The sequence below is a fragment of the Diaphorina citri genome, unplaced genomic scaffold, assembly GCF_000475195.1.
Source record: "Diaphorina citri unplaced genomic scaffold, Diaci psyllid genome assembly version 1.1 scaffold110, whole genome shotgun sequence".
NCBI classification, from domain to species: Eukaryota; Metazoa; Arthropoda; class Insecta; order Hemiptera; family Psyllidae; genus Diaphorina; species Diaphorina citri.
The window spans coordinates 203488-230913 of record NW_007377547.1 but is presented as its reverse complement, the minus strand read 5'-3'; the positions used below and the strand labels follow the sequence as shown (position 1 = coordinate 230913).

The 27426-nt window shown below is 39.1% G+C and overlaps 1 protein-coding gene across 1 annotated transcript in view; it reads left to right on the top strand.

Annotated features, from left to right (window-relative positions):
• Positions 1–27426, top strand: part of LOC103524645 (glutamate receptor 1-like) — a 152434-nt gene that overhangs the window by 67764 nt on the left and 57244 nt on the right. The window contains exons 2-3 of the mRNA XM_017449693.2: positions 26111–26238; positions 26985–27114. Of these exons, the coding sequence (XP_017305182.1) occupies positions 26111–26238; positions 26985–27114 (258 nt within the window). The remainder of the gene's footprint in view (positions 1–26110; positions 26239–26984; positions 27115–27426) is intronic.

Sequence of the window (27426 nt, the reverse complement as noted above, 5' to 3'; positions counted from 1 at the left end):
CATAACTTTGAAGAGCCGCCATTTTGAATCAGTATATGAAATGTGATAACTTTAAGTAGCCCTTGCCACCCTCAGTACTCTTCTTAACAACCACAAAAAAATTAACAAGGGACAGAAGAAGCAGCAGCGTTATCGTCAGAAATTTATCTGACTGGCTACTGCTAACTCATCATGTTAGAGGGGGAGGAGATTGAGGGTAAAAGAGTAGAAGGAGGAGGGGGAAGCTTTTGAAATATTTCCGACGAACTTTTTTTTTTTAATCGTACAAATCAAAACCTTTCATCATTTAACCCATTGTAATACATGGGGGGTGTTTGGACTCTACAAATCCTTCAAAAATATCACTAAAAAAGTAAATACTAATAATACCTACATGAACAAACACAATGTCTCTATACGATGAGAATCTCTGAAACCCTGACGGACACTTTGCCTCAAAATCTGTCATACACTCGTACCCCAATGATATCACCGGAACCACAATGTATGTAAATTAAACTGATGTGACAAATGGTAGTGTCATTTTCCCAGAATCTAATTTTCTATACAAGTTTAAAATCCTACATAAATTGTACATGTATAATTAAATTAAAATAATAATATAAATAAAAAACAAGCTCTATTATTCCCATCGATTTATTTTTCAAGCCCATGTGGTCAGTAGGGCGCTTGTACAAAATAGGACAGGCAGGAAACGGTTAACAACGTCAAAACAATTTTCAATAAAAAAAAAGAACTTATTTTTGTAATTTGTTTTACGATATAATTTTCAAACAAAAGGCCAGAAATAATATGATAAAAAAAAGCGAGCGGAATTCCAGATCAAAAAGGCTATTTTTTCATCTAGTGCTGAAAAGTTGAGGTATAAATTATTAAAAAAAAGTTTTTTTCCCTCTATTCTAAAACAAATAATTTTGATGAGGTCAGCGTATGTTCCATATTTTACTCTCCCGAATTTTTGTTAGACCTGTATGGGTTTTGATAGTTTTGGCAGAATTGAAGATGGATAATTTGTAGTTTAAAGCAGATTTACCTCGGTAGTTTTACTACTGGCGTTTTGTTAATTTAATTAATCTTTGAAAATTCGATTTTAAATTGAACTTTCAAAGCTAGAATAGGAGACATAGAAACAATAAATGCTAGGGTGGAGGGACTTTTTAGTCCTATTCTTTTAGTAGTTCTATAAAATATATTGAATGTTTTCTACTAAAACAAAAACACATCATAAAATAACCTATAATATCACATACCACCGAATTCATACCGGCATGAAACCAAACCGGGGAAAAGCATTGTGGCATTTCACACACCGACTTTTGTGGAGACAAAAAAAAGTTTCACCCTCAAACAAAAGGACCCACAATTGAAAATTAGTTATATTAGGAAATGAGTACATTAGAAGGGTTTCATATTTCAGGCTGCATGAGCACAAAAGAGATAATGAACTTATCTGCTGGCGTTCCACTTTTAAAGCTCCACCTGATAATTATGTAGACATTGGACACTGCCAACGCTGCATGAGCACAAAAGAGATAATGAACTTATCTGCTGGCGTTCCACTTTTAAAGCTCCACCTGATAATTATGTAGACATTGGACACATTGGATACGGCAACAGTCGTATGAATAATGACGCCATTGTTCCAGTTTTATACAAGGACACCGTCACTGTATCGGGTGTTAGCTCATGTATTCAGTACATTAACAAAATGAAACTTTGAAGATAGACTAGGTGATCTTCCAAAGAAGGTAAAGGCAAATCTGCTACTATCCACGAGACTGCATTGAAGGAGAATCTCAGCCATGTTTTGGAAAAAACAAGTTAGGCAGTATTGAATCCCTTCTGCGAGGCATCTACCGATGTTATTATTATTATTATTATTTTTTTAATCACCAATTACCTCCTCAAACATAACAAACTCAAAACTCTGGAACTTTGAATGTGCCTATATTTTGGTCGTGACTATTTAAATGTACTTTTCAGTTTCAATATAATTGCGGATTTTTAGACACAAAAAAATTTCATCAAAATCGTCGAGCCGTTTTTTCATGAAAGAGGGCAAAAATTAAAGTGTTGCTTATGACAGTTATTTCCTACACAAAAAAATTTCATCAAAATCGTCGAGCCGTTTTTTCATGAAAGAGGGCAAAAATTAAAGTGTTGCTTATGACAGTTATTTCCTACTAGTTCGTTATTGTGCACTCTATCAAGACCATTAGCTTTGTTTCCATTTCGGCAACTTTGGTAACGTTGCATTAACAGACAATAATTGAACTTGAGCCTCCCCTATCCTTGCAAGTTCCGCTGTGAACTTTGAAACTTTTTTATGAGCTTTTAAATTTAATAAAAAAATCCCTCGCAAGTTTTTTTTTTCCTCCATTTCTCGATTTGATTTATGGTTCGGTGTTCCATCGCGGTTATAACCCCGGGGTTTACAATCTGGGTTAAAGCGCGAGAACACCTTTGCATTTACACCTAACCAATCCCTTAAGGCGGGATTATAGAGGTGGCAGTCCACTGTATACTTCGTAGACCCACGACCTATGCAGAAGAATGCGGGTGACAACATTCTCTTGTTTCTTTTCCAGACTTCTTTATTCATCATTTCGTCTCTTCCTTTTCTTTACTGTTTTCTCTCCCCTTCTCCTGTTCCCGTTTCTCTTCCTTGTTTGCTCTCTTCTTTCTCCTCCTCCATTTGTATTCATCTCCCCATTTTCCTTATTCACTTTCCTCTTCAACCGTCTTCTATTCGTTATTTTATACCTCTTCTTATTCCGATTCCATTTACTCCTTCTTTCTTTTCAGCCCACTTTCATCTGTCTCGTCTTCTTTCCATTATATTTTCTCATTCAAGCCATCTCTACTCACAGTCATACTCGTACGCATTTCTTCTTTCTTCTTCCTTTTCAAAATGTTTCATACTCATCTCATTCCCTTCCATCCTCAGGAAATGCTTTTCTTTCCTACACATGCTGTGTTTTCCTCTCTTTTTTTCTCCTCCTCCTCCTCCTCCTCCTCTTCCCTTCCTCCTCTTTCTCCAAATAATAATGGCGTTTCCTCATGCTTCGTCTTCGTATCATTATCTTCAAACAAAATTACATGAAAGTGACACATTATCATTGTGTTGTTTTAAATGCCCTCTTTCCCTTTCTCTCACGCCCTTAAATGTCCTTCCTTCCCTCCCTCTCTCTCATCATTATCTTCAAACAAAATTACATGAAAGTGACACATTATCATTGTGTTGTTTTAAATGCCCTCTTTCCCTTTCTCTCACGCCCTTTTAACAAATGTCCTTCCCTCCCTCTCTCTCTCCCATTCTTCTTCTTCTCCTTTCTCTCTCCCTCCATCCATCTCTCTCTCTCCTTATCACACGGGGAGTATTTTAAGATAGGAAATTTTTGGTCGAAAATTGGCCGCCGTAGGCGTTCGATTTTGGACTCAAAAAAAGTTCAATTTTTCCTCTCTCTCTCTCTCTCTCTCTTTTCGTTCTTCATAAAACCATATTGTGTACAACATATTACACGAAAATGAAAGTGCTTCTTTATCTCTCACTTAAGGGCGGCTTGGGTAGAAAGAAGAAAAGGTGTGCTAGGGGCGATTTTTTTTATCTACAGCCCATAGCTGGTTTCCAATCAAAAATGGGATTTCTGACAGAATATTTTTGAGCAAGTCTAGATAGATTGGAGCGTAGTACGCCTGCCTAGTGAGCGCTAGGTCGCTGGTTCAATTCCCGTGTTTTTTTTTTTTTTTTTTTTTTTTCATATACAGCCCATAGCTGGTTTCCAATTAAAAAGGGTTTTTGACAGAATATTTTTGAGCAAGTCTAGTTAGCTTGGAGGGTAGCGCCTGCCTCATGAGCGCTGGGTTGTGGATTTGATTCCCGTCTGTGGCCAACTTTATAAAGAGACAATGTTCATTCTCAGAACGACTAGCTTTCTCCTATCCTTTCATCCTTATCTCTTCGGAATCACAAGGTGTCTCTGTTACTACAGCTCCCTATCAACATAATATCGTCGGAAATTTAATTTCCCAAAATTTAAAAATTCAATTTGGTTATTATTATTATTTTTAGTTTTTCAAAAGCCGCCGGTAATATTGTTAATGGTTTTAAAATTGCCAGTAAGCTGGAAGTCTGCCGGTTCATTACCATTAACATAAATACAACAAGGGAGGGGGGCAAAGGCGTCGCCATTTTGAAATTAGAAAAACAGAGGCCCATTTTCCTTCTGATGAGAAGAAGGGGGTAAAAAAGAGTTGAGAAGACAGAGAGTGAGAGACGACACAAAATGAGGGGAAGGACCTAAGGAGGGAGGGAGGGAGAGAGGAGGAGGAGGAGAAAGAGAAATAAAAGTAATGAGGAAAGTCAGGAAAGATAAAACGGAGGGACCTAAGTAGAGTAATGTAATGAGTGAAAGAAGAGAAGTAAAGGGAGGAGGGAGAGATGAAGAAGAAAGAAGGGGGTAACAAAATGAGAGTCAAAAAGAGACAAAGAGAGACAAATTAGGGAAGTGCGAAGAGTAAGAGAAATAGAGAAAAAGAAAAGAGAGTTATGGCGGAAAAGGGAGAGAAAGAATGGAAGGAGAAAGAGAGAGTAAAAGAGCTGACGAGTTAATTGTATCATTTTGTACTACTTAGTTCAAAATAAAGGAAGAGAGAAAGACGTTCGTGAAGACGTAAGGGATGAGTGGGATGGAGATATAGGCATTTAGGTATGTAGGAGAAAAGAGAAAGATGCATTACGAAAACATGGAAATGAGAAAGTAGGTCATTGAGAAAGAGAGAAGAGAGGAGAGAGAGAAGAGAGAATGAGGGAGGAGGGAGAGAAGGAAGAAGAGAGAGAGAAAAGGAGTGAGAAAAAGAGAAATAGAAAAATCTTTGATCCATCTGACGATTACACTAAGTAGGTCATTATACTAAACCAGAATCATATCCCTGAGTTCATAAAAAAAGGAGAAAAAGATTCAAAGTAATTAAAGATGAAAAAAATCGTTAACACCATCATAATTATGTGCAACGAATGAGAGAGACCAAGAGAGAGAGAGAGAGAGAGAGAGAGAGAGAGAGAGGAGAGGGAAAGAGCCAGAGAGAGAAATAGAGAGAGAAGAGGGAAAGAGGAAGAATCAGAGAAGGAGAGGGAAAAAGACCAAGACAGTAGTGGGAAATTACTAATTAGAAAGATAGTCGTAAAAAAGGGGGATTTTTTTATTTGCTTTTTCTTAATCGAGAAAAAAGAAAAAAAGGGGAAAAAGATTCAAAGTAATTAAAGATGAAAAAAATCGTTAACACCATCATAATTATGTGCAACGAATGAGAGAGAGAGGGGGGGAGAGAAGAGAGAGAGGAGAGGGAAAGAGCCAGAGAGAGAAATAGAGAGAGAAGAGGGAAAGAGGAAGAATCAGAGAAGGAGAGGGAAAAAGAGCAAGACAGTAGTGGGAGATTACTAATTAGAAAGATAGTCGTAAAAAAGGGAATTTTTTTATTTGCTTTTTCTTAATCGAGAAAAAAGAAAGAAAGGAAAAAAAAAAGAATGTAAGAAAATGTTGAAGAAACTCGAGGAGAAGAAGAACTAAAACAATCATGAGATTCATGAGGAAATGAAAGAAAGAATGGCAAATAAAATGATGAATGAACTTTGAAATAAAGCGAATGCATCCGAAGCATCTGTTAAAACATTGGGTAAAGAAACTTGTGCCAAACCAGTGGTGTAGAATAGAAAAAAATCAAATCTCATATTATTTTCAAATGTGGAACATGTGGATTTTCAAATGTGGAAAAGCCTTGCTTTTCCACAACTTTTGTGGATATCACAACATTACTAAGTGCCCCCTTTGCAATCAATTTCCAGATTTTAATCATCTTTTTACAATGGTAATGTCGCCACTGGTCGCTACTTGATTAAAGTAGCTACTCAGTTGTCCCCACGAGGCTGAGTGCACCCGGACCTCCAAGCACAGAGCCGAAAAAACCTCGGCCCCGCCGGGAATCGAACTAACCAAGGTCTCATACTGTAGTATTGGGAACCACACATCATGGTGTGGTGGTTAGCATGGTGGACTTTGAATCTGGTAGTTTATGGTTAGTAAAGGCGCTACGACGCCACCTAGTGGTTGAACTAAGACCCATATTTTTCTTTAAAAGTGGGGAAATGAGTTTTAGAAGAGGGGGAAATCGTCTCTCTTTCCGAAAGGAAAAAATACGAATATACTGTGTGTACCTCTATAGGTTTAGAGCTCCCCTTTTTTAGAATCTCACGACCCGCCTCTGGTGCAAACCCATATAAGTAGAGATATAAGATGATATAAGTATTGTAAATCCTCAAGAAGAAACCCGAAACGATAAACTTTTATATCTCTATGTAATGGATAATGGAACTAAAAGTGTATTTCTACGTGAATAAAACATTGCAATGGTTGTAAGTTTCCACTATATTTTCAGTACTTATACACTATCCACAATTCCACACATTAGTGGAAATGGTGAAACTGAGCATAATCTCAGAGTGGCCTGGCGGATTCTTTGGTCCACTAGAAATGGAAAGGAGGCTTTTAAACAATATCGCTAGGTAGCGGGTTCGATTTCGGCTCGGGGCGGGTTTATTCCTATACAGATAAGGTTCGTTCTCGGAACGGCTGGCTTTCTCCTATCCTGTTTTTCTTCTCTCTTCCCTTTCGGCACGATAAGCCTTAGTAGTTACAGTTCCTTAAAAATCTGCAGAGGGAACTGCAACAAAGAAGCACTTGTTTTCTCGAAATAGAAGAGACGGTGATAGAACAGGAGAAAGCCAGTCGTTCCGAAAATGAACCCCGCCCGCGGGCGGGAATTGAACGGGAATTTAGCTAACAAGGGACAGAAGAAGCAGCAGCGTTATCGTCAGAAATTTATCTGACTGGCTACTGCTAACTCATCATGTTAGAGGGGGAGGAGAATGAGGGTAAAAGAGGAGGAGAAAGAGGAGGGGGAAGCTTTTGAAATATTTCCGACGAACTTTTTTTTTTTAATCGTACAAATCAAAACCTTTCATCATTTAACCCATTGTAATACATGGGGGGTGTTTGGACTCTACAAATCCTTCAAAAATATCACTAAAAAAGTAAATACTAATAATACCTACATGAACAAACACAATGTCTCTATACGATGAGAATCTCTGAAACCCTGACGGACACTTTGCCTCAAAATCTGTCATACACTCGTACCCCAATGATATCACCGGAACCACAATGTATGTAAATTAAACTGATGTGACAAATGGTAGTGTCATTTTCCCAGAATCTAATTTTCTATACAAGTTTAAAATCCTACATAAATTGTACATGTATAATTAAATTAAAATAATAATATAAATAAAAAACAAGCTCTATTATTCCCATCGATTTATTTTTCAAGCCCATGTGGTCAGTAGGGCGCTTGTACAAAATAGGACAGGCAGGAAACGGTTAACAACGTCAAAACAATTTTCAATAAAAAAAAGAACTTATTTTTGTAATTTGTTTTACGATATAATTTTCAAACAAAAGGCCAGAAATAATATGATAAAAAAAAGCGAGCGGAATTCCAGATCAAAAAGGCTATTTTTTCATCTAGTGCTGAAAAGTTGAGGTATAAATTATTAAAAAAAAGTTTTTTTCCCTCTATTCTAAAACAAATAATTTTGATGAGGTCAGCGTATGTTCCATATTTTACTCTCCCGAATTTTTGTTAGACCTGTATGGGTTTTGATAGTTTTGGCAGAATTGAAGATGGATAATTTGTAGTTTAAAGCAGATTTACCTCGGTAGTTTTACTACTGGCGTTTTGTTAATTTAATTAATCTTTGAAAATTCGATTTTAAATTGAACTTTCAAAGCTAGAATAGGAGACATAGAAACAATAAATGCTAGGGTGGAGGGACTTTTTAGTCCTATTCTTTTAGTAGTTCTATAAAATATATTGAATGTTTTCTACTAAAACAAAAACACATCATAAAATAACCTATAATATCACATACCACCGAATTCAAACCGGCATGAAACCAAACCGGGAAAAAGTATTGTGGCATTTCACACACACCGACTTTTGTGGAGACAAAAAAAAGTTTCACCCTCAAACAAAAGGACCCACAATTGAAAATTAGTTATATTAGGAAATGAGTACATTAGAAGGGTTTCATATTTCAGGCTGCATGAGCACAAAAGAGATAATGAACTTATCTGCTGGCGTTCCACTTTTAAAGCTCCACCTGATAATTATGTAGACATTGGACACTGCCAACGATACGGCAACAGTCGTATGAATAATGACGCCATTGTTCCAGTTTTATACAAGGACACCGTCACTGTATCGGGTGTTAGCTCATGTATTCAGTACATTAACAAAATGAAACTTTGAAGATAGACTCTTTTTTTTTTTTTTTTTTTTTTTTTTTTTTTTTTTTTAAGAAACAAATCAGTATTGAATACCTTCCTTCCAGGCCTCTACCGAAGATAATTTTTTAACACCTTATCAAACATAAAAAAAACTCAAAAACTCTGGAACTTTGAATGTGCTTCTTTTGATCGTGACTAGTTAAACGTACTTTCCTGTTTCAATATAATGCGGATTTTTTAGATTTTAGCTCCCCTTATTTAAATGTAAAATCATGAATGAATTTCACTTGGTTCATATCGAATCCTAGATCCATATAATTCCTAGTCTGCTTCACAATTGACAAAATATCAAACACAATATTCAAGCTGCTATCATTTGGAAACATATCACGGAATAAGTCATGTACCAATTTGTTCTGATCATTTCTATTGGGTAACAAATGTTTGGTAGATTTCTGTACAGGCGCGTAGCTGGTTACTACACGGTCGTTGCATTTCTATTGGGTAACAAATGTTTGGTAGATTTCTGTACAGGCGCGTAGCTGGTTACTACACGGTCGTTGCTCATCAGGCTGGTTATGTTCTATTGGGTAACAAATGTTTGGTAGATTTCTGTACAGGCGCGTAGCTGGTTACTACACGGTCGTTGCTCATCAGGCTGGTTATAATTAGGTGTAAATAAAGCTCCGAGTTCATCATGTTGTTGCCTTGGCTGGAGAATCTACCAGTGTATTGATCTACATTGCTAAACATAACAGCGGAATTTACCATGTCTTTGATGCTGTTGAATTTACTAGCGTAGTTCTCTTGCAGAATATCAACTGTTGAGTTGGGTTGCGTTATGAATTCCTGAACCAAATCGCTTGGACTATGTTTGAACTTGAACAGGTCTTTCTGTTTATACGCTAGGTTTGGATTTTTAAGCGCGTAAAATGTGCTGGCTGGCACAGGTTCTTTTTTCGGATACAGCACGCGTCCTATGGTTTGGAAATAGCTGACCTGCTTGTTCTTATCGAGGGATTTGTTTAATAAAGCTCCGAGTTCATCATGTTGTTGCCTTGGCTGGAGAATCTACCAGTGTATTGATCTACATTGCTAAACATAACAGCGGAATTCACCATATCTTTGATGCTGTTGAATTTACTAGCGTAGTTCTCTTGTAGAATATCAACAGTTGAGTTGGGTTGCGTTATAAATTCCTGGACCAAATCGCTTGGACTATGTTTAAACTTGAACAGGTCTTTCTGTTTATACGCTAGGTTTGGGTTTTTAAGGGCGTAAAATGTGCTGGCTGGCACTCAGCGGAATTCACCATATCTTTGATGCTGTTGAATTTACTAGCGTAGTTCTCTTGTAGAATATCAACAGTTGAGTTGGGTTGCGTTATGAATTCCTGAACCAAATCGCTTGGACTATGTTTAAACTTGAACAGGTCTTTCTGTTTATACGCTAAGTTTGGATTTTTAAGCGCGTAAAATGTGCTGGCTGGCACTGGTTCTTTTTTCGGATACAGCACGCGTCCTATGGTTTGAAAATAGCTGACCTGCTTGTTCTTATCGAGGGATTTATTCCCCACTTGTTTGTCTTTCAGCATTTTCACCGTCAGTTTGGATTGTCTCCCGCTGATCTTCTCCTTCTTGACCGTGACGAAGTATAGCTGATTATAAACACTTGAAAAAAAAAAAATCATAAGTAGCTAAATACGAGCAGTTCTAACTTACCTATGCCTAATTTCTTGCAAATGCATTTCAAGCTGGTAGTTTTCCCTGATCCACTTGGTCCTGTAAGGAGCAAAATCTTCTCCTGAGGATTCTTCAGTGCCATTTCAACCTCCTCAAGCTTCTTATGATGAACTACCAGTTCAGAGAAACTCTTGGGTTCATACGTGTCCACCCAGGACACTTGACTTTCCTTCTTCACACTCCTGGGCACTTTGAATGAAAAGCTCGGGTCTAAGCTGATGAAATCTTCACTGTCCACCTTTGCTTTTTTGGGCTTTTGGGGCTCAACTCTTTTCCCAGTGGGCTCACACAAGTCGTCGAACCCGAAACTGGTGGGCCAATTCATGATGATTTTTCTGGAAGAAAAGAAGTAAATATACTTAAAGTAGGCAGTCGGGATAGAGATTTCACGGCAGAGACCAACTTGAATGAAATCCATCACCTCTGATGGATCAAATTCAACTGACAGAATCATTACACCAATACAATATTTACAAAGAGGTACACAAAACAAAATAACAAAATGATAAATTAACAAAAGAAAACGAAAATTGAATAAAGAAAGAAAGAGAAAAAAAAAAACATTGAAAAATTCTAACTCAGGGGCAGTATTAATGCCTAGGGCATTCTCTTCCATCCAACCCCTATCAAATCAGCAACCACTATATTTTTTCTACTGTAAAAAAAGCACTATAGGAGGTATTGAGTAAATTATCAGTTGCCCCATTTCTATTGATCTGCCCCCGGCTTCTAATGCATTGTCTAGGATAACATAAAAACATCCATTTCATTCTATTGATCTGCCCCGGGCTTCTAATGCATTGTCTAGGTCCTAGACTCTAGGATAACATAAAAACATCCATTTCAGGGCAGTTTACAGCCTCACTGAGCTCTGGTGCAATCTTCAATAATGGCAGTAACTTCTTCACAACAATTTTATACTAAACAAGAACACTAGGTACCTATTAGTATTAGCTCCCATTTAGTACATAATACATTTTTTTTTTCTTTTTTTAATTGACATTCTCAAAAAAAAAATCTTTTTCCGAAGGGGCTGCTAGTTACAAGGCCCCTTGAACAGCCTACACCTAGGACTCGAATGGGACTGGCTGGACCCCCCTCTGAACGGCCCTTTCTACGGCCTTATGACATGACAGAATATCATGTGAAGTATTATCCAGCAATTCCACCATGGAAGAAAAAGTCAATTATACAATTTGCTCCGAGCAAATGTTTACATTGTTGAGTAGGTACATATTGCTTGCACTTCATATTATGTTACCTACACATCCCCACATTGCTTTTGATGTTTTTTTTTAGTGAATGGAGAGAGAGGGAGGGAGGTAGTGGGAGGGAGAGAGAGAAAAGATAACAAGCTCCTCTTTATTTCTCCTCTTAAGTAATATAAAAAAATAATTGTTTCTGAGTAGCTCATGTGCTCATGTTCAATAGCAAAACGCAACCTTTTTTTCATGTTTTTATACAGGGTGTGCACCAAATTTAAAATGTGATTGGGTTAAAAAAAAAAAAAAAAAAAACTTATTGTTTTTATACAGGGTGTGCACCAAATTTAGAATGTGATTAAAAAAAAAAAAAAAAAAAAATCTATGAACAGGGGTCTGAAAATGATCTTCATTTGAGCCACAGGGCTTTCCACTAACTTATTTGCATTTCCAGTTGAGCTTACCTATTTGATAGAAGAATATTAGTTGCAGTAAGGAAAAAAGTCTTATCTATCAATATGATTAAAAAAAAGTAGAAATTAATTTTGCTTTGTGGAAATGCTGATGATTGCTACTTACCTACCTACTTACATTTTTCGAGAGAGAAAAAAGTATAATTTTAACCCAAAAAATCATCCGTAAGTTTGGTATGTTAATATGGACAGTGGACACCCTATACTTCTTTCATAGAGGTTTCCCGCTAACTCTCCGCGAGAGAAACACAAGTACTATTACTTTGAGTACAAGTAGGTGGTATGTTTTCACATAAAGTTTGTATAATGAATGCCACCAACCACCCTTCAATAGAACATCATGTGTGCATGTTCTTAACAAACGTAAAACCTTAGCAGGTTCTGCATTGCGCCAAGCAAAAAATGTAGGTGCTAGCCTTGTTATATTACAGTGGACACCCTATACTTCTTTCATAGAGGTTTCCCGCTAACTCTCCTCGAGAGAAACACAAGTACTATTACTTTGAGTACAAGTACTTAGGTGGTATGTTTTCACATAAAGTTTGTGCCAGCAACCACCGTTCAATAGAACATCATGTGTGCATGTTCTTAACAAACGTAAAACCTTAGTAGGTTCTGCATTGCACCAAGCAAAAAATGTAGGTGCTAGCCTTGTTATATTGAAAGGTAGCATGCCAGCCTGCTTGCACCAGCCTTGTTGGTGCCAGGTTGTGGATGTGATTCTGATCCAAGGCAAACCAAATACCTACTACCTACCAAACATAACATTGGTTCTCGGAACAACTGGCTTTCTCTTATCCTGTTCTTTTCTCTTTGTGTAATTATTTAATAGTTTATCAAGTGTTGGTTGTGAGCACTGCCTCTAAGCCCAGAGGTGCTGGGTTCAACCCAGTAAGAGCAGATCAAATTGATTCACACAAAGTGTTTTACCTACAGTACCAATTTGTTCTGATCATTTCTATTGGGTAACAAATGTTTGGTAGATTTCTGTACAGGCGCGTAGCTGGTTACTACACGGTCGTTATTTACCTACAATAAAATTTCAGATTAGTTTCTGGGGTTCACTGAGTAATCCGAGACCCCAGTGGAAACCATTTCCCGAGTGAGTTCTAAAAGTTAACTGAACTACCTACTTGTTGGAAGATAGAATACACCAAATACACCAAACTGACATAGAATACACCAAATACACCAAACTGACATTAAACTGTAAGTGTTTTTACTGACCTGGAGAACTTTGGTTTGGGGTTAAATTTGAGCTTCTAAATGGAGTGATGGTAAACTGACATTAAACTGTAAGTGTTTTTACTGACCTGGAGAACTTTGGTTTGGGGTTAAATTTGAGCTTCTAAATGGAGTGATGGTTAGGTACACCAAACTGACATTAAACTGTAAGTGTTTTTACTGACCTGGAGAACTTTGGTTTGGGGTTAAATTTGAGCTTCTAAATGGAGTGACGGTTACTCTGTGCACTTCAGACTCTTGGTGTCATTTGGGAAATCAAATAGGAGTGATTTCTTTCTAAAATTCACTTTTCACTTATTTAAACACTTGAAAACTGAAATTATCACTAAATTCGTTGGAATTTTAAAAAAATCGTTTCAATATGATCGATTGGATCGAAGAATAAGACCCTTTCTACATCCTGGTCGCAAGGTTTAGCAGGATTTCTGTCGTAGATGATGTACGCGAAGAGGATTTCTTTCTCCTTGTCGGTTTTCTGTGGCGTGGAGGATTTGGAGTCACCACTACCGATGCCGGTGTTGTGGTGAATGCTGGATTGATTTCTAGAGCCGTACGCATTGGGCCTGTACGGTGTAAGATCTGTAACTGTAACATGAGATAAAAGGTAAATTTTAGTATACTACTTAGTTCAAAATAAAGGAAGAGAGAAAGACGTTCGTGAAGACGTAAGGGATGAGTGGGATAGAGATATAGGAATTTAGGTAGATATGTAGGAGAAAAGAGAAAGATGCATTACGAAAACATGGAAATGAGAAAGTAGGTCATTGAGAAAAGAGAGGAGAGAGAGAGAAAAGAGAGAATGAGGGAGGAGGGAGAGAAGGAAGAGGAGAGAGAGAGAAAAGGAGTGAGAACTTGTTTGTCTTTCAGCATTTTCACCGTCAGTTTGGATTGTCTCCCGCTGATCTTCTCCTTCTTGACCGTGACGAAGTATAGCTGATTGATGGCGTACGATAGATTCCCATTGCAGTTCTGAATGATACTGATAATAGTGTCGTTACTCACAGGGATATGTTCCCGACTTAGAATGTTCTGAAGGGTTTTGATAAGTCCAGTGTCATTAATAGGGTTAAACTTGATCTGGTTTATTTTGAACTGTGTGATAATGCTACCAGGGAATAACTTGTATATGAGTTGCTCATCGTTCAATATAAAAACCAATGTTGTTTTGAGACTAGACGCATATTTATTAAGTGTATCGTGCAGCAGGGTTCCGTCATTATAGAACACATTTGGAAGATCTTTAATGAGGACAATGTCCCGGCTGAAGTTGCTGGTTATACGGGGACGGCTGCTACGTACGAGGAACTGTTCAAAGTCTTGAATGGCGCTGGAGTAAAGGCTGGGGTCATTGAACTCGACACTGTCATACTCTGGAGCCTTTGTGACGGAGGTGATCCATTCTTTGATACCTGGAAACATTCAAAGTAGATACTTTATAAACGGAATTAATATAAAAAAAAACTTAAAAAATAAAAATAGAGTGTGACAGCGATCTTAAATTTGAAGTCGAACAATGCAATAACTGACCAAATATTACATTTTTCCAAAGTAAAATCAGAACAAAATATAGGCACTGTATTTCTTCCCTTTTTTTCTGGGTACACAGGGGACACTTTCTATAAAAAGACCCTCCGAAATCCCCAGAATACTCGTAAACAACCACTTGTCATCTCAATCTTTTCATATCAAACTCCTCATAATGACAGAACTAATCTCAAAGTTCAAGAAAGTTTTCAATCAACTTGTGACGATAAAAGTTTTTCCCTCGTCCTCCTCGCAGCCTTTGTAGCTGCCACCCTCTCGTTCAAATAGAAGAAAATCATTATGAAGGATATAAGAAATAAGTAAACACAACGAAAAGAAATTTAACTGCCTCGAGCAGTGTGATAGCATGGTAACAGAATATTTTTCTTTTCACTCTTTCTCTCTCCCCCTCCCTCTTAACTCCTTCTCTCCCCTAAACTCACTCCCTAACTCCTCTCTCTCTCTCTCTTCCTTCCTCCCTCCCTCTCTCTCTCCCCTCCTCTCTCTTTCACTTCTCTCTGAAAAGAATACACAACTCTATCAAAATCTCGATCTCAATTTGATAATTTCCAACAGAAGCTTGAAGGGATGAATGTTCTTTTTTTCCCTCACTTTCTCTCTTCTTCATGAGAGTATTTATAACTGGCGAAAAAAAAAAATCGTCTTATCTTCAATGTTTACGTTTTCAAAATTACCTCGCGAGTTGTACAAAAATCAATAGTGGTACAACTCGTGACTTGCGCGAAAACCAGTGCCGGAGAACGAGATGGGAAAAGGGGTCGTGTCCCATTCTTGAGTTCTTATGAAGTAGGTAGATAAGTTGGTTACCCAAGTTTTTCCCCCTTTTAACATTAGGTAAATTTAATATGAACCTAAATAACGAACTCAAAAATAACAATAAAAAAAATAGGTAGGTAGGTATCTACCTATGTAGCTTTTTTTTTTTTACTGGAAGCTGATCATGAATTCCTAAACTGTAATTTTCTCTCCTGTTTCAACTTCGACATTCGCTTTCGAAAGTCTTCCTTCACTTTCGCGATCTTTTCTTCCATCTTGTGTTGCTTATGCAGGAGTGGGTTCGATTCCAGCAAGGATTCCGTGGGCAACAATTTGTCGACCTGTCGACTCATCTTTCCCTCCGTCCTGTCCAAAAGGATTTTCCTCATGAGACTTTTACATTGGTCAATGCGGAGACGAATGTCTCTCTGCACCGCTTTGAAGTGCTGTATCAACTCTGTACTCTGCACAAAATGAGGATTCTGCTCTTCATAAGGATCCCTCGGGTAGATCTTCAAATACTTGTTTGCCTGCTTCTGGTCAAAGTACTGCGATCTGGTGATAGTTTTCCGAGTCATAACAATGTCTAGTTCGTCATAATGGTGTTCTATTTCAATATGATCGATTGGATCGAAGAATAAGACCCTTTCTACATCCTGGTCGCAAGGTTTAGCAGGATTTCTGTCGTAGATGATGTAGTTCTTTCATAGAGGTTTCCCGCTAACTCTCCTCGAGAGAAACACAAGTACTATTACTTTGAGTACAAGTAGGTGGTATGTTTTCACATAAAGTTTGTACCACCAACCACCCTTCAATAGAACATCATGTGTGCATGTTCTTAACAAACGTAAAACCTTAGCAGGTTCTGCATTGCGCCAAGCAAAAAATGTAGGTGCTAGCCTTGTTATATTGGTAGCATGCCAGCCTGCTTGCACCAGCCTTGTTGGTGCCAGGTTGTGGATGTGATTCTGATCCAAGGCAAACCAAATACCTACTACCTACCAAACATAACATTGGTTCTCGGAACAACTGGCTTTCTCTTATCCTGTTCTTTTCTCTTTGTGTAATTATTTAATAGTTTATCAAGTGTTGGTTGTGAGCACTGCCTCTAAGCCCAGAGGTGCTGGGTTCAACCCAGTAAGAGCGGATCAAATTGATTCACACAAAGTGTTTTACCTACGTTAGTATACCTACCTACCTACACACCTGACCAAATCCCATCCCAAGCAAAGGCCTTGATGTACCTAAAGAGACACAGCACATACCTAGCTAGGTAAACGGTGAGTTTTTGGACTTTCTAGTTTTTGGTGATTCCGGACCTAGCCAGTAGCCATCCAAATTATTGTATTTATTAGATACTATTGTAATATTGTACCTACTGTTAAAAAATATAAATAAAATAAAGCACTAATAATACTAATACTAATAATAAAAATACACTTCCAAATCTCAATATCTCCCTAGAAAACAGCCAGTGTCTAGTCTAGCTCGTTACCTTTAAGCTTGTCAATATCGAGTTCCACCGATTCGCTGCTCGCAGTCTTCAACTCTGAATCGCTCTGACTTTTGTCTTTGACGCGGGCTGAAGAGGTTTCGCCATAGACCTCCCTGATGAAATCAGAGCGGCCCTCATAGGTGATGTGAACAATATCGTTGTTCCCTTGGATGTAGAGGGATTTCATTCGATCTGGCCTTTCGTTCGCGAAGAATTCTAACCTGTGGAGTCGAATTAAAAGGTGTGAAAAACCTGCTGAATTGATTAGTGTAAAATAGACAGTCGTTCTGGAATTTGTCCTAGCAAACCGCAGAGCCACTGCCACTCCACGGCTGCACCGTAGTCGATCAAATATAAATGGAAACTTATTTAAAAAAAAAAAAAAAAAAAAAAACGCGCCCCGGAGTGGATAAAAAAAAAAAGAAAAATTATTTAAAAAAAAAAAAAAAAAAAAAAAAAAAATGCGTACACTGTCCACTCTGGTCTCCACCGTTTTTAACTACTTAAGTTGTATGTACTATTTGATTATGTGAAATTTAATTTAGTCAAACATGGCTGAACCAATGACATTCCGTTTTTATCGTAAACACAGCGAAATATCACCATCTCATTGGTTCAGCATTATGTGGCTGAATTAAATTTCAGATAATCGTATACAACTGCAGTCTACGGACTCTACGGGATAGAGATTTCACGGCAGAGACCAACTTGAATGAAATCCATCACCTCTGATGGATCAAATTCAACTGACAGAATCATTACACCACCGGTCTCCACCGTTTTTCCATTACCTGATCTCAAACTCCCGCTCCGTTTGCTTCTGCTGAAACATCTTCAACGCATCGCTTCGACCTATCTGGAAATGCTCCTCAACGCTCTGCTCCGGATAGGTCACCTGACGATGACTCATCTGGTCTCTCCGATTCTCGTAGCGCTCCACTTTTTTGTCCGGCACCTGAGAGAGAAAAGCCATGCTTTATTATGTGACTTTTTTATAGTCAACTTGGCTAAACCAATGAGATTTCGCCTTGGACATCCACACTTGCTCCACAAAGCGAAATCTCACAATTTCATTGGTTCAGCCATGTAGGTAACTATAATAGGTCACCTGACGATGACTCATCTGGTCTCTCCGATTCTCGTAGCGCTCCACTTTTTTGTCCGGCACCTGAGAGAGAAAAGCCATGTTTTATTATGTGACTTTTTTATAGTCAACTTGGCTAAACCAATGAGATTTCGCCTTGGACGTCCACACTTGCTCCACAAAGCGAAATCTCACAATTTCATTGGTTCAGCCATGTAGGTAACTATAAAAAAGTCACATAATAAAATACTGCTAAACAATCAATAAAATTTATTGACGGACTGCCCAAAGTTTGGGTCGCCAAAACGACACAGCATACTTCTTAGACAACATTGTTACAGTTAAAACGAGGTTGAAACTTGTTTATACTGCCCTTAAAGTTCTCTCGCACTAGTTAATCTAGTTGCGCAACTTCAAAATGAGCTGCATACTTCTTAGACAACATTGTTACAGTTAAAACGAGGTTGAAACTTGTTTATACTGTCCTTAAAGTTCTCTCGCACTAGTTAATCTATTTGCGCAACTTCAATATGAGCTGTTACATACTTCTTAGACAACATTGTTACAGTTAAAACGAGGTTGAAACTTGTTTATACTGTCCTTAAAGTTCTCTCGCACTAGTTAATCTAGTTGCGCAACTTCAATAAAATTATGAGCTGTTATTTCCTCCTCAGTCGACACAAGGGTTAAATAGACTCGAACTGTGGCAAATTTTCCTAAAGTTTCAGACGAGACTGGTTTTGGACATGCGCGGTGGGTAAGCTGGGATTTGGTACATGGGCAAGCTGAGATTTGGGTGGGGACATGGGCAAGCTGAGATTTGGGACATGGGCAATGGGCAAACTGGGATTCGGGACAATCGAGGCTTTTTGATATGGATCTACCTTGTACTTGATGTCCATAAACTTGTTCATCCTCGTCACCGTTCCTTCCGGTTGATGCAGTTCGCTGTACCGCTCCACCACTGTCTTGTAGTATCGCGTGCGGCGCACGTTATTCTCGCCCCCGTATCGCTCGCTCAGATACTTGCATAGGTTCAGGTTCACGGTCACCGTCCAAGTAAACGGGAGAGTGAAACCCACCTTCGGCTTGACCTGAAAGAGAATCGCAATTATTTGGCCAGCCACTCACTATCAGGTATCAGGTAGACCTGACAGGCAGAACTTTCCAGCCGTACCTGTCAGGTCTACCTGATAGTGTGTGTGTTCATCAGGTATCAGGTAGACCTGACATGCTGACCTGATCAAGTGTACCTACCTGCCTTTGGAAGATCAAATAATGGTTTATTTACCAGTGCGTTGGGAGGAGACCAGACTCTGATGTTTTCTCAAGGGTTTGTACAGGTTCCTTAACCATAAAAAGCCCAGTCTGTGGCTTAGCCGCTTAGATGTAGGGGAAACCTCGCAACTGCTCCAAAAGATGAGTTACTTTAGTTGCAGTGCTGACCTGATAGTGTGTGTGTTCATCAGGTATCAGGTAGACCTGACATGCTGACCTGATCAAGTGTACCTACCTGCCTTTGGAAGATCAAAAATAATGGTTTATTTACCAGTGCGTTGGGAGGACATCAGACTCTGATGTTTTCTCAAGGGTTTGTAGGTACAGGTTCCTTAACCATAAAAAGCCCAGTCTGTGGCTTAGCCGCTTAGATGTAGGGGCAACCTCGCAACTGCTCCAAAAGATGAGTTACTTTAGTTGCAGTGCTGAAGTCTGTGGCTTAGCCGCTTAGATGTAGGGGCAACCTCGCAACTGCTCCAAAAGATGAGTTACTTTAGTTGCAGTGCTGAAAAAAAAAATCCTGAAATATTGAGGAATAAAGGGGATGGACACTTGGAATAATTATAAAGAGCAATACTCGTAGATCACAATTAACCCACCACCCTAACCCCGATAGACCTCTGGGAGAACCCAATGCCAGCTGCCAGTTGATCTCACTCCAACCCTGGAACCTGTTGGGGATGTTGACTGCTACAACAATAATTCACAAACCTTTTTCTCAGACCCGACGATGCGATTGGTGAATTGTTTCAAACTGAACGCAGCCAGGGGAATTCTTTGCCGTCGGTACTTGAGAAGACGCTGCCATGCTTGTCGATCAGTCAAGTTGAAGGTCAACTCCGCGCAGCCGTTGACGCATGTCTGCTTGTTGAACCAATAGTTGACATTGTTCCAGACCGCCTCGATACCTGGATCGGGTAAAGGCTGCTTTTAAACCCAGGCGAAGCCTAGTTAGCTGGAAGGGTAGTACCTACTCGTAGTACACCTGCCATTGCGCAAGTTGACATTGTTCCAGACCGCCTCGATACCTGGATCGGGTAAAGGCTGCTTTTAAACCCAGGCGAAGCCTAGTTAGCTGGAAGGGTATTACCTACTCGTAGTACACCTGCCATTGCGCGGGATTCCTGCACGGGGCGGACTTTATCCTAAACAGATAAGGTCCGTTCTCGGAATGGCTGGGTTTCTCCTGTCCTCCTTCTCTTTCCGATTTCGGGACGATAAGAGCTGCGTTGTTACAGTTTTTTCTAGCAAACCTCTTGAAAATAGTAACTAATGATATAGATTTAAAAATAATAATAATAATAATAATAATGATAATAATGATAATAATAATAATAAGAACGAAATGGGTAAAACAAAATACCAAGATAGCTTTCGTCGGATATCTCATGTCGAGAGCCCGTGCTAGGTTCTATGAAGAACGCATTCCACACGATATTCTTCCCCTTGCTTCCCCGGGAACTGGACGATCTAGACTTGGAGGAACTCATTATGTTCGATGGAATCCTGGACTTTTCTCTGGACAGTTTGGATCGAACGGGACTAGAATCGGACTGTGAACTCCTCTTCGGACTTCTTATAGATTTGTCCTCCTATGGAGAGAAGGCAAGAGGAAGGATCGCAAGAATCTATTTTCATCATGACCTCAATGACCTAATCCAATGACAAGACCAATGACCAAATCTGTAGCTTTTGTCTTCAAAACCAAAACAATCTCAACTTCAATACTAACCTTTTCAATGATTAGCACCCAACTATGAACACGATACCCATGTAATTCATCCGGTGGATTCAACAGCCTCTTCTCCAACCTTTCTGCTCGCCGCTTTCTTTTCTCTTCCAGCTCTTTCTTCTCTCGCTCCTTTTCCTCTTGCTTTCTCTGTCGTTCCAACTTGTCCGTCTTGGATTCAAAGTCTCTATTCTTGTCCGGATCAAATTGATACTTGGAATTTGCAAGTAGTTCGTCCAAGTTGTCAGTATCATTCGCATCCTTATTTTCCTCCGGGATGTCCAGGGACACTGGACACGGCAAAGTGGACATATCGTTCTGACAGACACGGCGTTTTGCATAACCCCACACAACGTAGGCGTTCACGTTAATCCCAAGGAGCAGTGACACCAGGAGGTTGCTAAACTCCAAACAGTTACCGCTCTGTGAAGCTAGCACTGTATTGGGGGCTCGTAGCACGTCTGGTGGCTCAGTTGGTTTATCGAGTGGAGTATACACAACATGATCTGCAAGATACTTGGCCGTTCCTTCCCACGTCATGAAATCTTTGAACGGAATCTGCGACATGTTCACCGTCGTGCAGACCATTTTTGGAACTCCAAACTCGTTCGGGATAGTAAGGACGGGCAGTTTTCGGTGTGGGAATCTTCGACCACATTGTCGGATGAACGCTCGACAGAAGTACCCTATCAGGATGGTTTCCTTCAGGTTATTCTGTTGATAGGAGCGAGGCAGGTCTGTGGGCATAGGAGGGCAGACCTTCTTGATGGGCTCATAATATGGAGGCTCAGGGGATTCTTCTTCAGGTTCTATCTCTTGTATGCTCCCCTACAAAATGGCGGAAAGATTTTGGATTAGCATAAAACTACACTTGAAATATTCTAGAGGTAAAAAAAAAAAGAAAAGTATTGATCTGTAGCTTGATGGGCTCATAATATGGAGGCTCAGGGGATTCTTCTTCAGGTTCTATCTCTTGTATGCTCCCCTACAAAATGGCGGAAAGATTTCGGATTAGCATAAAACTACACTTGAAATATTCTAGAGGTAAAAAAAAAGAAAAGTATTGATCTGTATTAGGACTGTAGTATTAGCTTTTTTGGTTTGTAGAATTTTTAAAACAGGAATTTTATCTTCAATTTTCATCCATCTCTTTCAAAAACGCTTAACTTACCTCACTACTTGGCACATTCTCGTCTCCCATGAGAGAAGAGTGGGGACTTCCCCAAGGTGCAACATCCGGAATATCGAACCCACTGTCTGTCGATTGCAAGGACGGTGGTTCGGTGAACGACAGGGACACTCGAGGTCCCATGGGGACATTCTCGTCTGCCTCTTCTTCCTCCACGTTATCCATTTCTTTCAGGGCTTGTTTCAGGGATTTTTTACTTTCCTTGTTTCATCATATTTTGAGGGTTTCTACAACTTTTCACCTTTATATAGAGTTTTTCAGGAGTTTCTTTGGTTTGTTTTGTGAGTCTTTTGTAAAATATACCACGCTTTTCTCTAGTCTTTCAAGGAGTTTTCTTTGGTATCAAGTTTGAGATGTCAACAGACCCTGCAGGAGATAAATCTTTGGGAAAAACAAGCTGGTATTAAAATAAGTGAAACACTAGTGTAGGTACGTTTTATGAGTTCTAAAGTACCGATAAAATTGGAGACATTTCCCCGAATTTCTAAAATGGTTTAGTTTCTAGTCTTTGGGAAAAACAAGCTGGTATTAAAATAAGTGAAACACTAGTGTAGGTACGTTTTATGAGTTCTAAAGTACCGATAAAATTGGAGAGATTTCCCCGTATTTCTAAAATGGTTTAGTTTCTAGTTATTGGGGTGTTCGTGGAAAATTGCCGTCCATATGATAGTGGCTAACTGGCTGTGTGGTTATACTCGTACAAGGGAAATACATGAATAATATGGTCTCCTCCACGTTATCCATTTCTTTCAGGGCTTGTTTCAGGGATTTTTTACTTTCCTTGTTTCATCATATTTTGAGGGTTTCTACAACTTCTTTCACCTTTACATAGAGTTCTTCAGGAGTTTCTTTCGTTTGTTTTGTGAGTCTTTTGTAAAATGTGCCACGCTGTTCTCTAGTTTTTCAAGGAGTTTTCTTTGGTATCAAGTTTGAGATGTCAATAGACCCTGCAGGAGATAAATCTTTGCGAAAAACAAACTGGTATTAAAATAAGTGAAACACTAGTGTACGTTTAATGAGTTCTAAAGTACCGATAAAATTTCCCCGAATTTCTAAAATGGTTTAAGTCCTAGCTATTGGGGTGTTCGTGGAAAATTGCCGTCCATGTGATAGTGGCTAACTGGCTGTGTGGTTATACCAGGGAAATACATGAATAATATGGTCTAGTCTACCGAGTCTTTTTCAAGCTTTCTTCCTTTTCCTCTTATAGGTGAAGCCATTATAACTCTCCTTTTTTGTTTACCTACATAATTATGTAGAAAATGTTGTAGATTTTTGTGACATTGTTCTCTTTATCTTTCTCCTCCTTCTTCTTCCTCCTCCTTCCTTCCTTCCTTAATTCCTCCCTCTTCCCCATCTCTCACAACCTCTTGCTTCTCCTCCTCCTCCTTTTCCGCTTCTTTCTTCGCCACCCTTTTCTTCTTCCTCCTCCCTCCTCCTTCTTCTCTTCCCGTTCTTCGTCCTCCTCCTTCTCCACCTCCATTATTTTCTTGAGGTAAAGTTTGTATCACTTATCTTGTGAAGTGTATAAGACCTGCAGTTCGTACTTTTTTTTTACCAACTTCACTTGCTTCGTTCATGTTGAATTTACAAACCTTTTATTTTCCAGTTAAAAAAAAAAACATGTGGAGGAATAAAACCCTCGTTTTACTAATGATGAGGAGAGAGAGAGAGAGAGAAAGGGAGAGAGAAAAAAAAAAGGAACATGTCTTTTCTCACGACCTTTTTTTAGGTTTTTTTTTTATCTGTCTGGCAATGAAAACGCTGTCTTGTTTAAAGCCACCGACGTTGAAGCACTAGTTTCCGACGGATCACTGAAGGTAAGCAACTTTGTGCGTTGTTGGTATCTGAACGGGTGGTCATCTGAAACCTGAAACAATAGAACGAACCTTATCTGCTTTTGATAAAGTGTGTGGGGCCTAGGCAGTACCGAGTCTAGCCCTTTAAGGAGTAAAATTTGAAAATGGTGAATGGTGCAACATTCACAGGAAGGTTTTTAGGTATACATTTGTAATTATCACCTAATTACTTAAGTAAAACAGAGAAAAAGTAACTTTTAGGAGTTCTTGCTAGTGTCTTGCTAGTGTCCAGACGTACCTACAGCTTTGGTCCCTTAAAAGGAAGACATTTTCTCTCTCCCCTCTCTCTCTCTCTCTCTCTCTCTCTCTCTCTCTCTGTCGCTCCCTTGACCGTAATGAAAAAAAAAAGTTGTGTAAATCCAAGGAGACGCATTTGTTATTAAAGTTCATATTATAAAGCACACTGTAAGAGAGAGAGAGAGAGCTGGAGAAAGGGCACATAGTTGCGAGAGAGAAAGAGGGAGAGATGGTCTTGGTGAAAGAGCAAGAGAGAGAGGAAATTAATGACCGGCCAGGACTCAACACTTGCGATGCTCTGTCTCTCTCAGGCAATAAATTATCCGCTTTAAGGGCGAGATGAAAAAAAGAAGAAGAAGAAGAAGAAGAAGAAGAAGAAGAGATGCTCTGTCTCTCTCAGGCAATAAATTATCCGCTTTAAGGGCGAGATGAAAAAAAGAAGAAGAAGAAGAAGAAGAAGAAGAAGAAGAAGAGGAGGAGGAGAAAAAAAGAGGGAAAATTGTCCTAAGGGGTGACACATAGCTTTCTCGTGTAGCTAAACAAGATTTTGCCCCTGCAGTTTACAAAGGACTACTTTGTACCTTCTGCACTTTTCCAACTTTGCAGCCCCCTCTGCTGTGTATATTGGGCCTACTTCAAAGCTTCTGCAGTTTATATGGACCTACTTTGAAGCTTCTGCAGTTATATTTTCTGGTAGTTTATTCGATCATAATCTCATAATACTAGTGATTATGTACTATCTACGCCTACCGTTTGTGCTCGGACGTTTGAAACCGTAAATGAGATGGCAAAAAAAGTTTACCAGGCAAAAATATTATCTGTTTCCTTTATGTTTACCAGGCAAAAACTGAGCTCATGGTGAGCTTGGAGAGAAAAAGTCAGAAATGGATGATGGAACTGTGAAAAAATAATAGAAAGTAAAAAAATAAATAGAAAGGAAAACCTAGAATAAAAAAAAGGTGAAGAGAGAGAGAGAGAGAAAGGGGGAAGAAGATGTACCTAGAAAGAGTCAAAGTGAGAGAGAAATTAAACCTGTCGTACTCAGTGTACGTAACTGCAGACTGCAGAGTCTAAAGCAGGGGTTCTTAAACTTGCTCAAGCCACGAACCACTTTTATATTTCATGATTTCACACGAACCACTAAGCAGCCCCCTTTTCTTATTTAATGAAAATACAATAAAATACGTGAAGAGATAGGTATAGGTACTTTCAACTTAGGGGAAAAATGGATTTTTGAATAGAAATTTAAAAATTTTCTCTTCTTTTGGGACCACCTCATCGACCACTTGAAACCTTCTCGCGGACCACCAGTGGTCCGTGGACCACAGTTTGAGAATCCCTGCTCTACAGTGTACTAGACTCTAAGTTCTTTGTATCTCCTGTTAGGCTGTAGATAAGAGAAAAACCTGTCTTTTTTTTTGCTGTCTTCAGCAAAAAAGAAAAAAAAATCCGCCCTAATAAGTCAAACTGTGAGGGTAATTGCGAACGTTGAGCTTTCTCGGCAGATTTTTTTACTCGAAGTAATCATGTAAAGCCGAGAAAATTGTGAAGACAGGAACCTGTTCCATAAAGGCACTTAAAAAAAGAGTTTTGATAGAGGGAACTATAACTGTTAAGGTCTTTTCGTCGAGAAAGAGAAGAGAGAAGGAAGACAGGATCGGAGAAAGCCAGAATTTCCGAAAACCAACCTTATCTGCTTAGGATAAGGGTTCATTCTCGGAAAGGCTGGCTTCGTCCTATCCTGTCTTCTTTGTCATTTTTGGGACGATAAGACCTTAGCAGTTACAATTCCCTGAGACCAAAAGACCTATAAGTAACAATTACAGTTCCCTCGATCAAATCTCTTAAAAAAAAATATTCTTTGTCCTTTAGATGCTGATTTTGCTGAGTAAAACCTCGAGTAATGATCCAAAATGTCTTCTTTGTTTCAGTATGCAACCAGTTTTCCCGCGGTGTATTCAGTATGTTGGGGGCGGTCAGTCCAGACTCGTTCGATACTTTCCATTCCTACAGCAACACGTTTCAGATGCCCTTCATCACACCTTGGTTCCCAGAGAAGGTAAGAGATGAGTTTTTGCCCATAGGTAATTTTTTGGAAACTATAAGTTTACAGGTATATTAGCTTTGTGGCTCTGAGCAAAGGGGTAGGTTATTGAAAACAGAAAAAAAAAAAAAAAAATGGCGGCATCACAGATCACAGACTAAATGAAAAAAAAAAAAAAAATGGATTTGATGCTCTTGTAACGCTGTGATATTTATAAAAATGATCAGGCCGGTTGGGTGGAAGAGCTCACTGTCACAATCCTGAAATTAAAGCTTTAAAAAACGGGTTCGATTATTATCGCCTGGAGAGAACTTTACTTTGGAATGTCTGGCTTTCTCCAATCATATCCTCCTTCCATCTTTGATTTCGATATCTCAGCTTTACCACAGATAATGAATAGTGATTTTTGTACCACCTCTAATCCACAATGCTACGTCCACAAGCCACAAAAAAGCATCTCAGCTAATCCAGCTATTAGAAGAATTGATGCAAGAGCTTCTAGGAAGAACTCAAGCAAAAGCAAGAATTTCGCCTTTTTGCATACCAGACTATTGTACTTTATCCAATTGTCCTCCGACCACAAATAAAGCAGAAGAATCTTCTCGACTCTTATCTTGTACGGCGAACATAATGTATTAGATTTTGCGATGAGAAATGAGGTCAACCGCAATTTTATTAGAGGAAAAACTCGGAAAAAAGAGAGAGGGGGAGCCTCTTCAATGTCCGAAGTGTTGTGCTAGCACTTTGACTGTACCACGCAGGTTCTGGCGCCTTCATCTGGTTTCCTAGACTACGCCATCAGTATGAGACCTGACTATCACCAAGCCATCATAGATACCGTCAAATATTATGGCTGGAAGAACATTATCTACATGTACGACTCGCATGACGGTAAGTTACCTAATCTATCCCAACCTTTTTGTACGGCGAACATAATGTATTAGATTTTGCGATGAGAAATGAGGTCAACCGCAATTTTATTAGAGGAAAAACTCGGAAAAAAGAGAGAAGGGGAGCCTCTTCAATGTTCGAAGTGTTGCGCTAGCACTTTGACTCTGTACCCGTTTCATTACAAATGTTCATCAGTAAATGGTTTCTTCAAATTGATCCCAAGGGCAAGGAAAACCTAGACCCCTACCCCTGTCAAATGGAGTGTGCCTGAAGGCAGACCAGTTCCCGAGAGATCATTGAAAGCAATGTTGA